General features: G+C 34.6%; 3 protein-coding genes across 4 annotated transcripts; 1 reads left to right on the forward strand and 2 right to left on the reverse strand.

The window, feature by feature from the left end:
• Positions 1,107-3,408, reverse strand: LOC105166847 (protein BOLA4, chloroplastic/mitochondrial). Its single transcript, XM_011086337.2, has 3 exons — positions 3,077-3,408; positions 1,729-1,796; positions 1,107-1,535 (listed from the first exon to the last, which is right to left on the reverse strand). The coding sequence occupies exons 1-3, from the start codon at positions 3,344-3,346 to the stop codon at positions 1,382-1,384; spliced, it is 492 nt and encodes a 163-aa protein (XP_011084639.1). The 5' UTR covers positions 3,347-3,408; the 3' UTR covers positions 1,107-1,381.
• On the reverse strand, positions 4,441-7,429 carry LOC105166848. 2 transcript variants are annotated; one of them, XM_011086338.2, is made up of 3 exons: positions 5,662-7,429; positions 5,361-5,524; positions 4,441-4,946 (listed from the first exon to the last, which is right to left on the reverse strand). In XM_011086338.2, the coding sequence occupies exons 1-3, from the start codon at positions 7,073-7,075 to the stop codon at positions 4,731-4,733; spliced, it is 1,794 nt and encodes a 597-aa protein (XP_011084640.1). In that variant the 5' UTR covers positions 7,076-7,429; the 3' UTR covers positions 4,441-4,730. The 2 variants fall into 2 exon arrangements, with proteins under 2 accessions (XP_011084640.1, XP_011084641.1); XM_011086339.2 differs by having other exon boundaries at positions 5,674-7,421.
• LOC105166849 (protein LURP-one-related 8) lies at positions 12,096-13,211 on the forward strand. The gene is made up of 2 exons (XM_011086341.2): positions 12,096-12,477; positions 12,566-13,211. The coding sequence occupies exons 1-2, from the start codon at positions 12,223-12,225 to the stop codon at positions 12,956-12,958; spliced, it is 648 nt and encodes a 215-aa protein (XP_011084643.1). The 5' UTR covers positions 12,096-12,222; the 3' UTR covers positions 12,959-13,211.

Consider the following 16,138-nt stretch of genomic DNA (forward strand, 5'->3'; position numbering starts at 1 on the left):
GATGTTGATGAGGAAACCAAGGGGAAAAGAAAAATTTAAATCAAAATATCAAAACACATTATTGTATTTAGAATTTGCTGCTGGACATTTCTGTTGGTTGTGCCCACACCACTGAAAACCAAAAAAAATAAAAAGGCAGACGCAGAAGAAAAACTTGAAAACATAACCAACATTATCGATTATAAAATGCAATTCTGAAGAACTCTGTAAAGCACGAGAAAGTACGTCGTAGAGCGACCAGCAGCAAACTAGATATAGCCATCACAATTCGACAGTAGGACTAATAACGCTGTTCCACTTATTAGTGAACATAAATCACTGGCAAAAATGGTTATTCTCTAGCACTCTAAATCTTTTAACATCATAACAACCACCTCCACATGACCCCTGGCAGTATTCTCAGACCCATCATCTTGTCCTTGGCCCAAAACATCCCAAGGCCGGTTGATTTTCTCAAATGCGCCACTTTAACAGCAGCTTTACAGTCCTGCTGAGGGGATCTCAAAATAATTGTTGAACTAAATTAACTTACAGAATTGGGAATTCCTCTGCCAAACCTTTTTACATCGTAGTCGGTAACATTTAGCGGAAGGAGTAGCATAAAATGCAAAAACCAGGTTATGTAATTAATGAGCGAGCATAAAGGTACTGGTAAATCAATGGCTTTGACTTCTCTAACGACTCACTCCATAAACTATCATCCCCAGTCACCAATAGGGGGATGTCCAAGAACAAACAATAAAGGTGCTTGCATACATTGTGAGCGTCGTATTCAACGGTGACAAATGTAGTTGATGATCATCATCTTAACAGTCCTCCATGTTACAGAAGAAAATATAGACCAACAGACCAAATTATCATACATAGAGGGGTTCTTTAGGAAGGCTCTCCATTTAAACTTGAATATGTAAAGATATACTGCTATTCCTTAAAAGGGATTTTCCATTTGAACTTGAATTTAGCAAATATCTTTAAGGAAAACTTTATACATTAACTAAACATTACTTATGTTTTTCATTTTACCAATCAGTTCTGATGCTCTGGCTAAACAATGACCTCAAATTTGTAATAAATTGATCATGAGAGATATTATTATATCCTCTGCAGGAACTCAACAAACCAAGATTCATAAATCAAATAGGGCTTGGTACTAAATCAACCAATGAGTAGAAATAAAGGGAAACATAACGTACAGATTCTTCTTTAGGGCAATATGCACAAAAATAAGTGCAAAATATCAGTCACAACTAGTCATTTTGAGCTGATTTTGCATTAGGCTTATGCCCGAACCATCTGAGGCAAGAAGCTCAGAAGTGATTACAGTCTAGCCGAGACGCATGCAGACAGTGAATTCTTCATGACATAGGTGAAGTATACTTTATCACTTTCCCAATGCAGCTTCAGAGGGAGTCCGGGTAGTCATCTGGTCAACAGCATGCACTGTGTCTTGAAGTTCTTCCCATATTGCCTTGTAAACCATCCTCTGCCTATTCACAGCAGATTGCCCCTCAAAAGCTGAAGAGACAACCTCTATGCTGCAGGTGTGTAGAATCAAAAGGTAGATAAGGGTATAGATCTCGTAATCCACATAATAAATGAAGTAATATGCTCCAAGAATAGCATATTAGCTTTCAATATCTCAATTCAAAATCTGCAACCTAGTAGCATTGCAGTATACCAATTGAACATATGCAACCTACGGTAAAGGAAAATGGACGAAAACCTTACCTAACATGGCGGCCATCACCATAGGCATCCTTCACAACAACCGTCTCTGCACTTAAATGTTCCTTGATCTAATGGAACACATTTTGCCAATATTTAGATAATTAAACCTCACACCAAAACCATAACAGGAAGTAGGAGACAAAAAATCAGAACCTCAGAGCAATCTCTTGCTTGTAATCAACAATGTAGATAATGACAGTTCGTTATACTCTTAGTAAGGACACCTTATCCTCTTCTCATGGTTATCTCCTTTTCCTCCATAATGAATTTTCTTTTGCATCTAGGGAGTTCATTTTCCAAAAATAAGTTAAAGATTAGTCACCAGTCTGCTAGCACAAGCACACTCATATTTGAACTGATTCAATTCCTTTACCTACCTTATACAGAGGGACAACCCAGTCCACTTGAATTACCACCTCGGCAGTAAGAGTACTTTCATTTTGTTACCAAAATTCAATATGAACCCGGCATGTAACCTGATTATGTCTCTTGGGACAATTTTGAAACAGTCTTGACTCTCTATTTCAAAAAGTTTACTTAGATGCCAAGCGAGTATTTCTCAAGCTAAAACTTTACTTGGAACGAGAGTATAAGTTGGAAGACTATCTGAAGTCCCTCATTTAAACATGATTCAAGGCCGCTTAAAGAATAAATGCACCAAAATTGGGTGCTCACAATATGCTCTTCTAACAGCTAAGAAGCAAAAAGCACTAAAAAGTTTCCAGAAGCAAAATCCACGCTGAAAATCATTAGCCCATGATTTTTCATGACAATTCATCTTAAAAATCATCAGGACCATGTGAACTCAGATCTTACCACATAATAATAAGCAATAACTTGTACGAATCTTACTCAAGTTACTAAGAGTTTCTCTTATTCTTGTCCCTCCCTCGTTTTTTGCCCATGCTTCTTCCTCCTATGACATGAGACCTGAGAACACTTCTTTCTTAATCCAAAATTCATTAAACTGCATATACACAATTACTAACACAATTGTGCACATACAGCAGACAATTCCAATTCATGTCAGGTTAAGGAGATAATAGCAATCATAAGGCCACAATGACAAAGAGTCTTCCGAAGGATTACGAGTATCTCTTACGAATTGAAGCAATCTGATCAAATTGCATCTCCAACCAAACCAGAGAAAAAAATTGATTGAGCTTCAAAAAATTAAAAATTTAGCTATCAACATTCTTACTGACAGTGCCGCCCATTGTGCCGGTTTATATGATTTTCAAAGGAGAAACACTTACCCCAATAATCAGGCAAATTGATGTTCAAATCAAATAACAGCAGAAATAAGTGCAAGTAAGAAATAAGTACATATCGCATAGAGTGTAAGGACCTTCTTCTCCATTGATTCCATCAAAGGAGATCCGATGGAGGCTGGATTTTCGGAGTCAGCTGTAGCTCGGATACAGAAAGTTCGACGGAGGGAGCAAGGAAAGCCGGAAACAGGAACCCTCCCCGCAAACAATGACCGACCACTCGAATAGCTCTTCGTCGCCGTCCTTATCGACGCTGTTCGCCGCATAAATGAAAGCGCACAAGCGCGGCTGCTCACCAGACGGAGAGCGGTCACGTTAGGCCGGAAAAGAATCGCCGTCGCCGCCATCACGTTGGTTTGTTTTGAGTTGATAGCCTCACAGTCGTCTTCCGCTTTTCATTTTTAACAAGATCCCAAGAATTGCATTTTTGGTCCTATAATAAAGGAATATTTCACTGTTAGCATTATGCTTTATGAAAAATACAACTTCGATCCTACATACATTTATATATATTAAATTTTAATAAATTACAATGAACCTTCTTAAAATTTTATGTAATTACGTATATTCTATTATTATTTAAAAAATTAATAGTCTAATATTTGTTGGGGGCTCGAAATTATCAACATCCTTATTGTATTTTTTTTTTCATTTTTTATAAAAAACTTAAATTATTAAAAAATAAAAAAAGAAAAACTTGGATGTAATAGATAAAAAAATATGAAAATTATATTAAAAAAATAACTATCGATTTAGTTCATAAAAAATGTTAATTCTTAAAAGAAATATTAATTTTTGTAAAAATAAATAAAATCCTAATGTATAACTCATACAGGTATTTTTAGTTAATTCATCATAAAAAATAAATCAACAACTATTTAACGAATTGAATCAATTGTTCAATTAGCATTAGTAATGTTCCTAATAATGAAAAAATATTTACAATTATATAAAAGTTTAAAAAAAAAATCATTATGATTCATATTTAGATTTTAGTTGCAAATTCTGTTTACCACTATCATATGAAAAGCACCACATATCGCCCTAGATATATATATAAAAAAAATTATGATACCACACGACTTCAATACCATGGTTTTATAATATTACATACCAAATATATAATTGTACATACACACAAGTACACATATGATCCGTAATGTAATACGCAGGTAATTTATAAACTACGACTATGATAAAAAAAAAAAAAAAACATCTTATGCTTATAATGTAAATATGACGCCGTACGTGAGATGTGTGGCATCCATGGTCAACCCACAATTGATATTTTATGCAACTCAGATATGAATAATTTGTGCGTACCCATTCTTTTTTAAAAGAACAATATGTGTCAATAAAGAACAATATGTGTCAATCATCCATACATTCGATGCATCCTCATCCATAATACTTTCTCTATAGGACAGAGCTCGTTAACATCGACCAATAACACTTTCCCGTTCATTCCCTTTTTCAATCACATAACTACCATCCTCATGCTTTTAAGGTTCCGAAAAGTTTTAACTAAGATGGCGCCAACGCAGTTTGATCGATGCCATAAGATGTTTCTAGGGCCCAACACAAGCATCATATAAACACAAATACAATAATGTCCGAATACTGAAAAACCATCAAGTCACCGACCCTTGACACACGATTCTTGGCCAACACAAACAACACAGAAATGCCAAGATTTAAGAGAACCCACACTGGATTAAGAGCCGTTGTCCATCATTTTAGACCGATGACAGACATGAGGAAGTTAAGCTTATTGGAGAACTGTAGGGTGTCGGAAGAGTCCATGGATGAAGATGGAGGCTCGATTCCAGTGAATAGGTACAACGCCTTAAGTTCTTCAACATATGAAACACGGCGTGGAGCGTTGAACCCAACTATCACTCTGATTGCATCAATCTTTTTCCAAATATCTTCGTCGCGAGACAGTTCCTGCGATAGATACAGGTTTAAATGAGCATGCCTTAATTTGGGAAAGAGAAAACAGAAAGGCAGCATCACGGTCTCACGCTGCATGGTGAAAAAGGAAAATTGCTGGAGATAGTTCTCAGACTATCCATATCCATAACATCTACGGCAATATATTTTCATTGTCTGGCTTGTATTACTAATCTATGTTCGGTCTCAATTATCATAAATCTACCTGCAGCATGATACGACTTGATAACAAGGTGGACGATACATGTGAGGATGGTAACATTAGTATACACGTGCACAATCAAGATGAAAACAACGGCGTAACAGGGAGTGCATCCATATAATTACTTCCAACTAAAATTAATGCTGGATTAGGTGACCAATACTGAAAATCAATGCGCATTTGTATTCCTTAACATATCAACTGACCTCATCAGAATGTAAACCACTATATCCTGCACCAGCATCTTTTCCCTCTTCTAACTCCACGGGTGCTGCCTCGTCATGTTTCAATGCAGGCGTCCCTGTTATGGCAGCCACCTCCACCGAATATCCACCGTCATCAGCTACCATCCTGGACTGATTGTTATTCTCTGTGAATATAAAAACAAACTCGTTATAAGACCAAATCACACAGGAATTATCAGGACTGTACTTATCCTGGTCCATTGTAAACCATTATAGTACATTGCTCAATTGCTTTGTCAAACACACAATTCAGCAGTCTCACCAGCTACCATACCTAGAGTCACATTAGTCCCTTTGTCCATCTTGTAGGATGCATCAGCGACGGTATCCTCCCTGACACTTTGGAAGTCCTGCATTTCCTTCAAGCTAATAGGTTCATGTTCTTTCTCTGTCGAAACATCGACGTTCCCTGCATCATCAATCAGTAATGCATCACGATGACCCTCCGGTAGAACTGGTTGCTTAACATCCAGATATTCATTCCTAGGCATTACAGGTTTTTCTCCATCAGTTTGCTCTTTCTCACTCAATACGCTACTCGGATCATCTTCAATTCTTTCCTTTTTTCCTTCCACATCAACTTGGCCCATGTTCAAGTTATTCTCAGTGGAAATCCTAGTTTCTTCCAATAATTCCATCTTTTTCCCGGATAATCTCTCATGTTCCTCATCTCCATTGGGTTCTTTCCTCTTCTGCGGAACTCTGATCACATCAAAGTTCTCTTCTTTTGCCGGCTTCATTCCCTTTGCACGACGGTTCTTGTCCTTCGCCTTCCCCTTCACCCGAGTAAGGGTTTTCTCCACTTGTTCATCTTTTTCTTCCAAAACTTTTTCCCTATCTTCCCTGTTTCCGACATTGTTCTTTCCCTCATCCTCCAATAAGTCATCAGTTCCAACTTGTGAAATTGGCAGAGTGAATCTTGCATCATCCTGCGCTGTCTCCCCCAATTCTTGGGCGACCACAGCATAATCATCTATTTCCATAGCACTATCCCCAATCCCAGCATCAGGCCCCACGCCATTAACCAACACTGACTTCTCATTGTCCTCGTTTGACTCAACCACCAATTGTCGTTCAATTTCTACTTCATCTACTCCACCAGATTTCACATTAATGTTCAGCAACTCGTCATCTTCTCTCTCCAAATACCCAACGTCATGATCCCTAAACTCACCTGCGCTACCTAAACCGGTCTCCCGTTCCTTCCCAGCCTCATCCCTAACCCTAAAATCATCATCCACCAATTCAATTCTCATCTCAACCCCATCCTTGACGGCCTCCCTTTCTTCTTTTTCCTCCAAGTCAACGCGGGAGGGTACCACTTCTTCTTCCTCCGCCTCTTCATCTGCCAAACCTGTTTCCATCGTCTGAATCGGGGCTGCAGGTGAAGGCAGCAGTTGACTCATGACCTTCTGCGTGCACGCATAGCTAGCAAACACAACCCCGAACGGCACCGAGAAGGCGAAACCAAGCGCGGAAATAACAACGAGGGAAGGAAGAACCAGAGGAACAGACGAGACAACAAATCCCGTGATCACAAGCTTCCTCCCCACGCTCAATCCCGCACTCAAAACCCATCCCAATCTCGTCTTCTCAGCCTCGGCCTCCCCATCTTCTTCCTCAAAACTGGGAGAATAATTCACGATTTCCCACTCCACGCTCGGATCTAATTCCATCCTATATATATACGTATATATCAAAGCAAGAAAACAGAGTAGTGAAGCAGCTTGAATTTCATTTCAAATTTATGCAGGAGAGTAGGCACAGACGAACAAGATTCGGTGGGGATGGTGTGTTCTTGGTTTGATATAAGGTGTCAATCTGAATGGTGCGGCGGAGGAGTGTCTGGGAGACTGAGCCGCAGACACGCGTTGGTAAATGAAACGGAGAGGTTTGCATGGGGATGCCAGGCGTCGCTATCTTTGCAGCGCATGCAGACCTGCCAACCTTATCTCGCTTTTTCATCACTATATTATTTTCACCCCCAAAGAACACTATATCGGTAATAGTAACGACAAATCATACCTGCACCAAACAATATATATATATATGTATATATATACTGGTGAAGTAGCTGCCGCGCTTGTAACACCATGCTGCTTATGCACACACCTTTCCTGACGCATCTATCCGGAAAAGTTATATTTTTTGTTTTATAATTTACGAACTTTAACACATTTAGTTATATAAAATTAATGTTATAGTATTTTTAATTCTATAAAATAAAATTATAATTTTTTTGGTCCCATAGTATATAAAGTTGTAGCACATTTAATTCCACATGATATTAAATTGTTTATATTCTATGGGACCAAATGTGTACGTAGTTTTTATCGCATGTGATCAAATATGCCAAATTTTTATTCTAGAGGACAATAAATGTTACAATATTTATCCTATGATACTAAATATGTTAAGCCCGTAAATTATAAGATCAAAAGTACAACAAACCCTATCATGTAGGATTAAAAGCACAATTTCCCCACTCTATCACCTTGAAATTTTTGTTGTAAATATTATTATATATTTTTTATTCTACTTAATATGTATTTATACGAAAAAAGTTTTACTCAAATTAAGTTCGACCGATTCATATTGATTATAAAATAAATATAATATATTTATTACATAATTATTGATTATTTTTTTAATTTATACATTAATTACAGCACAAATATATTGCATTAACCAAACCTGATTCGTACTAAAATTTCCTAGGTTTTTTTTCTAGATAAAAATTTCCTAGGTATTAACATACACGTATTAGTATATTTTATTTAAGAAAAAAATTATATAAATATCGAATGAAATAAAATATACAGTTAAAAATTCAATCCGCAAATAGACGGATCTTGTTCCCAAAAAAAAAGAAAAATTAAATTGAGCATTAGAATTTGAAAGAAATATTTGAGAAATCAGTTTTGATCATCCATTTATGATAAAAATAAAATTTTTTAGGCAAATTTCTTTCTTAATAGGGGACTTTCCTATCGTGCCCAAATTAATTAAGGCATCGTTTCTTGTAGATCTAATTGCTCTACTTATCTCAAAACTATTCCCCATTTGCAACTTTTTATTATCTATATTGAACATGGGGTTGAGTTTGTAGATTCATAACCCAATTCATATTTATATTTTAGATATGGTCTAAAGTGTCATAACTTGATGCTGGAATAAAAATTCGGGATACGACTGTAATGAACAAAATAATTGTAAGTACAAGTCAGTTAACCACATCAGAAATATCCCTGAAATACCTTCTCGAAATACTCTTTTCCTGTACTGAGTCAAGCTCAAACACTAGACTAAATCATGTTTCACGGGACATTCATCCCCTAAAGTAGTTCTTCTTACCAAAATTTATTATGAATTTGTCACCGTTATTTAATAATACACTCACATAATAATAGTAAATCAAGTCAAATTATACTGAATAATATAGATTGAATCCTGGTTGGATCTCTACCCTCAATACCCATGGGTCATACCTAATTTGGACCCCAAAAATATTTTTTTCTCAATTCAATTAAATTATTATTTTTCAATTGATGTACATCCATGTGAACAAATCTAAAAAATTTAAGACATCATAACATTATATATCGTGCAATTCTTTAACTATGTGCATTTTTTAATCAATAAATAATTGAATAGTAAGTTATATAAATATATTATCATGCTAGGTATATTTTTCAATATCTTGATAGTAGTAATGCTTGTTTGAAGATATGAAGTAGTAACATTGAATTTTAAAAGTTTTATAATGTTAAATTTGATTTCAACTAAATATATAGATTTAATTGTTTTATTAGATTATTTTTTAAACAATATTACAAATAATATATTATTTAAAAAATACTATTGAAAAAGATTTATTTGTAAATTGATTTCAGTAATTCTGAATTTATTGATAAATGATGATAAATATAAAAATAAAAAGAAAGGAATTTAATTTAATTTAATTTTTTTTTTTTTAACAATTTAGAAAAAAAAAAAATGGGTCCAATCCCACCCAAACTCAAAACTTTGTATCCAAAACAATAGACCTTACCCATTAACACTCTTAATATAAATGTTATCTTATGATTAATTACACCATCAATAAAGGAATATATATATATATATATATAGAGAGAGAGAGAGAGAGAGAGCATAAATCATATAATTTAATAATAAAATACATTATCAGTAACAACCTCACCTTATACTCCTACCCCCATTGGATTGAGACAACATATGCATTAAAAAACAGTAGATATGGGGTTAAATGTGCAATCTTTGTTTACTATTTTTCAAGAGTCAACCACTAGCTACAACTTACAACCTTCTCCCCCACAAACATCTTTTTTTTTTTTTTTAAGTTAGTAATGTCGTATAGTGAATAATTAATGACCAAACACTTAAAAGATCCAAACATTTGTTATGGATGAATAACAATTTACCCTCTATGTGATATTGAAAATAAGCACATGATCATCTCTATAAAAAAAAATATAGTAATTTACCTACCTATACTTTTTACAATGAAGCAATTTATAGGGAGGTGTCATTTTAAAAAACATAGGGAGGTAATTTATAGTATTTTAAAAGATACATGGAGATCGATCGCTATTTATTTTTTGACAAGGGAATAATTTGCTTATTTGCGATGATAAGGGATTGCTTGTATTTTTTCCCATTTTTTTTAAAGTTGAATTGTATTGAATCATCTCAAATTTCAATTGTCTTAATTGTTGGCCTCCGGGCTCCAATCGTTCGTGTCACGCTAATGTGATTGGACCAAGTGGACCACATCCCTAAATAACCCCAGCCTTGAAATGTCGATTAAGTAACAATATTTTCATATTTTCGAACCAATTTTTACCAATTTAAACATCCAAGAACTATCATTAGAACCTCTCAATTATTATGGCAGCAGATTCTAATGATAGAAGATCAAAACAAACTATGAAAAGAGACGATCTTGCACAAGAAACCTCCAATAGAGACGCGAATCACATACATAAATAAAAGAAAACAAAAACAATAACAGAGGAGGGATGTAGACTGGTAAAATGGCCCCTGGTATAGGGTGAGGGCGCTGACCCCCTCCCCTCCTCTCCCCCAACCAATAGGAAAAGGCAAAGACTTGTCCGTTTCATGTCATGAGCCATTCGGGATGGGGTTAATAGTTGGGATAATTTCTGGCCATCCACTTCACTAAATATATATAATAACTAAATATCTTCGGGTGGTGAGTTTGTTTAATTGGCTGCCGAACCTCTTCCACCGCGCATCTCTTCTTAGCCACACAATTCCCCTTTCTTTATAATTTAAGTAATCATTATAATTTTGGCGTTGAACCCACGATTGGGCGGCTGACTCACTACTTGTTTCTACCTCAACATCAACTCTTCCAAGCTTATACCATCCTATCCTACCCCTCTAATTTTTTATTTATTTGCTAATAATAATAAATAAAATATAATAATTTATTTTGATGTTCGAAATAATATTCAATGCAATCTATATACTAATATAATTAATAGTAATAAATAAAATATAATAAATATTCACACATTCAATAAATAAATTTATATTTTATTTTGATGTTCGAAATAATATTCAATGCAATCTATATACTAATATAATTAATAGTAATAAATAAAATATAATAAATATTCACACATTCAATAAAATTTAAATTTATTCATAAAATTTTAATTATAAAATTAAGTCGTCATGATTGTGGACGCGTTCTCTATTTATTGTTATTCTTATCTTATGATTATGAGTCAACTTTTTCGGAGGATATATCTCTATCTCTCGAATAGTAATAGTAATACCTATCATTGATTAGCCGCCCTTCTATTCTCCCTAATCAACAATGTCAATCATGTTATTCATTACTTTCTACTATATATTTTTGTTTTTATATATAGCCACTGATTTTAACGGAGAAAATAGACCAATTCTATTCGTTACTCCAATTCTTTTAGTATTTGATAAATTATGATGACGTTTCAACAAGTTTCATATAATTAAAAATAATTTACTGTTGTTTGAAAAACATCATTACTTCTTAAATTTAACCTCCGTTTACCAATTATCTTATTCAATTAGTCGTGTTGTCACTAATAACAAAATATACTCTTGTGGACTACAAAGGAATTTCACTTATTTTTAAAATTCTTTCCAAATTTTGTTTATAAAAGAAAATTTCACCTCGTAAAATGAATATTTTTATACCTCTATCAAAAAATTATGAAGCTAGCAATAAGATAATTTTTCAAATAATAATAAAATATTTATAAAACTCGTTGTATTTTACCTTTTAATATATATTAAAAATAAAATTTTAGCTTCATTGAATATGACTCTCATTTATAAGTAAGAAAACAAAAATTACTATTTACACACCAATTACACGATATAATTTATTCAAGTTCAATTGAGTAGGATAAGAACTGAAATTTCCGACGTTTAATCTCAAAGACATGTTGTAATTGGTGGTGGTGACCAAAAGTCAATCAAACTATTCCCCAACCCAAAAAGAAAAAGAATAATTCGATTTGATGAATTCATATCATACCTTTGTGGGGTGATGTCGATGCCGACTTCCCCTAATCTTTCTTTCCGCCCAATGATGTCACGCAACAAAAACGGCTCAAACGCGTTGGAAGTATTCTCTCTTCTCACCATAATATATATATGGGGGCATCAAAGATCTGTGTCTGTGCGACTATCAGCGAGTCCGATCGAGCACCCATACCCCATAGTAGCAGTTCTTCTCCTCCTCTACTCATAAATTTTAGTGGGTTGGAGGCCAAATTCTACCTGGGAAATGACCAAGGTTTATCCAAAAGCTTTGCCTCTGCCCAAGCCTTCCGATGGCTGCATCAAAGCCGGCGCCGATGATTCCAGTTCCAGGGTCCTCACCGTGTGGAGAAAGTCGCTGCTTTTCAACTGCGACGGATTCACCGTATTCGACGCCGATGGAAACCTCGTGTATCGCGTCGATAATTATATGTCCGGCAACAAGGGCGAGATCTTCCTTATGGACGCTTCCGGCACCTCCCTTCTCACTATCCGCCGCAAGGTAGTATGATCTATCATCCTGTATGTATGTGTATTGATTTGTGTGAGTATTTGTATGATTGAAATACTAATTGATCGTGTGCGTACAGAAATTAAGCCTGACGGATAGTTGGTTGGTGTTCGACGGGGAGACGGCGGATAATCCGAGATTTGTTGCGACGAAAAACGTGGTGAACCTGCTCAAAAGCAAAAGCAAGCGCCTGCTGGCTCACGTGACCTCACCGCGGAAGAACACGGCGGTTTACGAGATTGAGGGGTCGTATTCGCAACGGTGCTGCGCCGTGTACGACGAGAAGCGGCGGCGAGTGGCGGAGATGAAGCAGAAGGAAGCCTCCGTCAAAGGGGTAGCTTTCGGGACCGACATTTTCCGCTTAGTCGTACAGCCAGGATTCGACGCCACAGTGGCCATGGCCATCGTCATCCTCCTCGATCAGATGTTCGGATCTTCCACCTCCACACGCCGTCGTCTCCTAACCAATTGAAAAAGAATATATATATATACTGATGATTCCTCCTTTTGGGCGGAGCTTGTGGGTTTTTTCGTTTTTGATAAAAGACCTCAGCGATCCGCGTAGTGGCCATCATCGTTTTGTAATTCAATCTTTGGCTCTAGGTGAAGGGTTCTGTGTTTGATGGAGAGTGGAAGTGGCTACAAACTGAGCAAGCCATTGTACCTCTTTTCCTATTTTGCTGTTAAATAAATAATGGGTACATACATACACATTTTATGCCTCATAGTACACTTCAATCAACAACGTGATTTACGTACGATTTCAAAAAATATATATAATTTCAATCCGATCATACTTAATTTAAATTCTTCTAATAAGCGTTGCTAATTTGTGTTAGAAGAAAAGAAAATCGAACACTTTTACACGACCAGAAGAATCTGATTTGCCTAAATCAAAATGCTTCTTATGGTGTGAAAATCAATTTTTAAAATTTTCAACAAATTTTGCTTTTATTTTTCTTTGTAACAAAGTGAATGTAACTAAGATTTTTGTGCCATCCAATCCCATCTCTTTCAAATACATGGGATACTTTTCAAATTCCTTTTTCTGCCGGATTAAATCTTGCCTGCAGACTAAGTTCAAAAGTGTGTTTATCGTGCATGATAGGGTTGGATTTCGTGATTATTTGTTTTCTGCCGAGCCGGTGACTGCAAGGGCTAGCCTAGTACGGGGGCAGGGTTCTTGTAATCAGCTGAATTGGGTTATGTTTACAAACTAGCAAGCCCGTTGGGTATTGGGCAATTTTAAGTTTGCCCCCAATAAGCCCCTTCAAAATGTCACATTTATCCTATGTTCTTGTCAATTTTAATTTTGTCCTAATGTTTTTTTACAAAGCTTTATAACCGCAAAAGAGCATAATACGACGATAAAATAATTAAGTTCATGGGCATGCAGAGTGTTTGTTGTTCTTTACACTTCAATTGAGTTCTGTAAAAAGAAAGTTGGGATCGGAAAAGAGATGAGCTTTACCCGGATCGGAATAGAGAAAATCGGCGTGAATTAAATATGAGATGAATAAACGGAGAGAGGAGGAGTTTGAGATTTGTGGCATGCCTCATATTAATCATCAATTAATATAAGGGCACGTTGTAATTTACATACATGTGATACAGAAAATAAGCAATTAATTCCCTTGTGAAAAAAATTAATATCAATTTACCCCCCTAAATTTAAGAAAATATGCATAACAACCCCTTCAAGTGGGGTACATCACACACGTGGGGTGCGATTTTGTTCATTTTTAGCTATAAAATAAATGTTATGCCCTTAATCATAAATCGTCATATCTTATTTGATAATATATATATCAACGATTCAGGTCTAATAAACAAATTAATGGTTTGTATCTTTTTCTAATTTAAAATAACGATGTATATTTGATATACAAATCAATAGATTATATCAAATTTATTCAAGTTATAAAACTAAATTTTAAAAAAAATTATAAAAACAGATTTATACAACGAATAATACATATATACAGTATTTAAAAATAAAAAAAAATACAGAAAAAAATAAGGTAGTAGCGGTGGGGGGGGAGGCGGAGGCACGGGCAGAGCTGGGAGCTGAGGGAGAGGTAGGCAAAGGTGGTGGTAGAGGGGGGAGGTGGTTGGGATGGCAGGTATGGGGGGTGTGTGAGGAAAGACTCGAACTTTTCTTTCTTTTTTTTCTATTTTTTTAATTATATTTTTTATACTTTATATATAAATAAAGTATAACATCTGAACCATTTATTTATATTATATAAGATCCAACAATTGTAAAATAAAGATAAAATAATTAAAAAATGAAAATCTGCACGTGCACGACACCAATTGTGTAAGAGGGTATTTTGCACCTTTTCTAAATATTGAGGGGTAAATTGCTCTTTCATTTAATAAGTGGCTAATTGTCTATTCTCCATATCATATGTATAGGTAGATTGCAATTTGACCATTAATATAATGCAACAATATCACGGTAGTAAATGTGGCCTTAAAGTATACTAACCGCCACATAATAGTAAAATTCAAGGGGTCTCAGTTTTGCTAATTGAATTAATAGGCCTGATTAGTAGGTGATTTCTATTTATTTGCCTATCTGCATTATTTCATTTGATAATATTTTTAAAAGACATCCAGATTTGGATGATATCTTTTTTTTTTTTTTTTTTTTTTTGAGAAAGAAGTGGTAATTACGTGATTGTATCAATATTTCAGTAAATTGAGTAACTGAGCAATACATCCATTCGATCAATATATTAATAAAAAATTATAAAATAAAATAGCATAATAAATTATATAAAAGCAAAACAAACACCCACACATCCAATAAAATTGAAACCTGTGATCTCGAATTTATTTTATTTTATTTTATTCAATATTTTCTTATGGGTAGATACTCATTTGCTCTTCATCCTCTAAAATTTGTGGCATAAAATTCTATTAAAAAATATAATAATAATTTATTATTAAATATTTTCATTATATCCACACTCTAATACCACAAAATAAACATCTTGCAATAATTAATAAATAAATTATGTCATTTATATATTCTATATTTATTTCATATTCATCAATCGTTCATACATACAAAACGTACTCAATATTTTCAAAACTTGTTTACTATTTTTGATTGGGCGGGATAAAGAAAATCGTTGGCCTCGCAAATCCAACCATGACCATTGTGTGTAATGGTCAATAATGCCCTTTAATTTTCAAATTAATTACACAATTACCCTTAATCAATTGAATATTTGTGAGCTCAATCTCCAAACTCAGCTGATGGAATATGGAAATGGCTTTCCTCCCCCCTTCATCAGCCAACTGACTACGTATGTGGGAGAGTAAGGGCAAATCTGGTAATTCACCATGCCATTATTCACTTATCTCAAAATAATTTTTCCTTCAAAATTGCTGTTTTTATTTGAAAAGAAAAGGAATATAATTCTCACACTAAAAGCGCATTTTAGGGAATAGAAAGATTCTTCTCCTTTTCTGATAAAGTGTATTCTATTTTACTTTAGTGCTATATAATTATGTGGGAAAAATATAATTTTAGTTATGTAAGTATTTTTTGTTCTGCACAAATTGATTTTCGCAATTTAATCTTGTAACTTTATAAATTGTACGTGATTTATACATGACCCAATTAAATTGTCAATTTAAT

Source organism: Sesamum indicum, linkage group LG7 (assembly GCF_000512975.1).
Source record: "Sesamum indicum cultivar Zhongzhi No. 13 linkage group LG7, S_indicum_v1.0, whole genome shotgun sequence".
NCBI lineage: Eukaryota > Viridiplantae > Streptophyta > Magnoliopsida > Lamiales > Pedaliaceae > Sesamum > Sesamum indicum.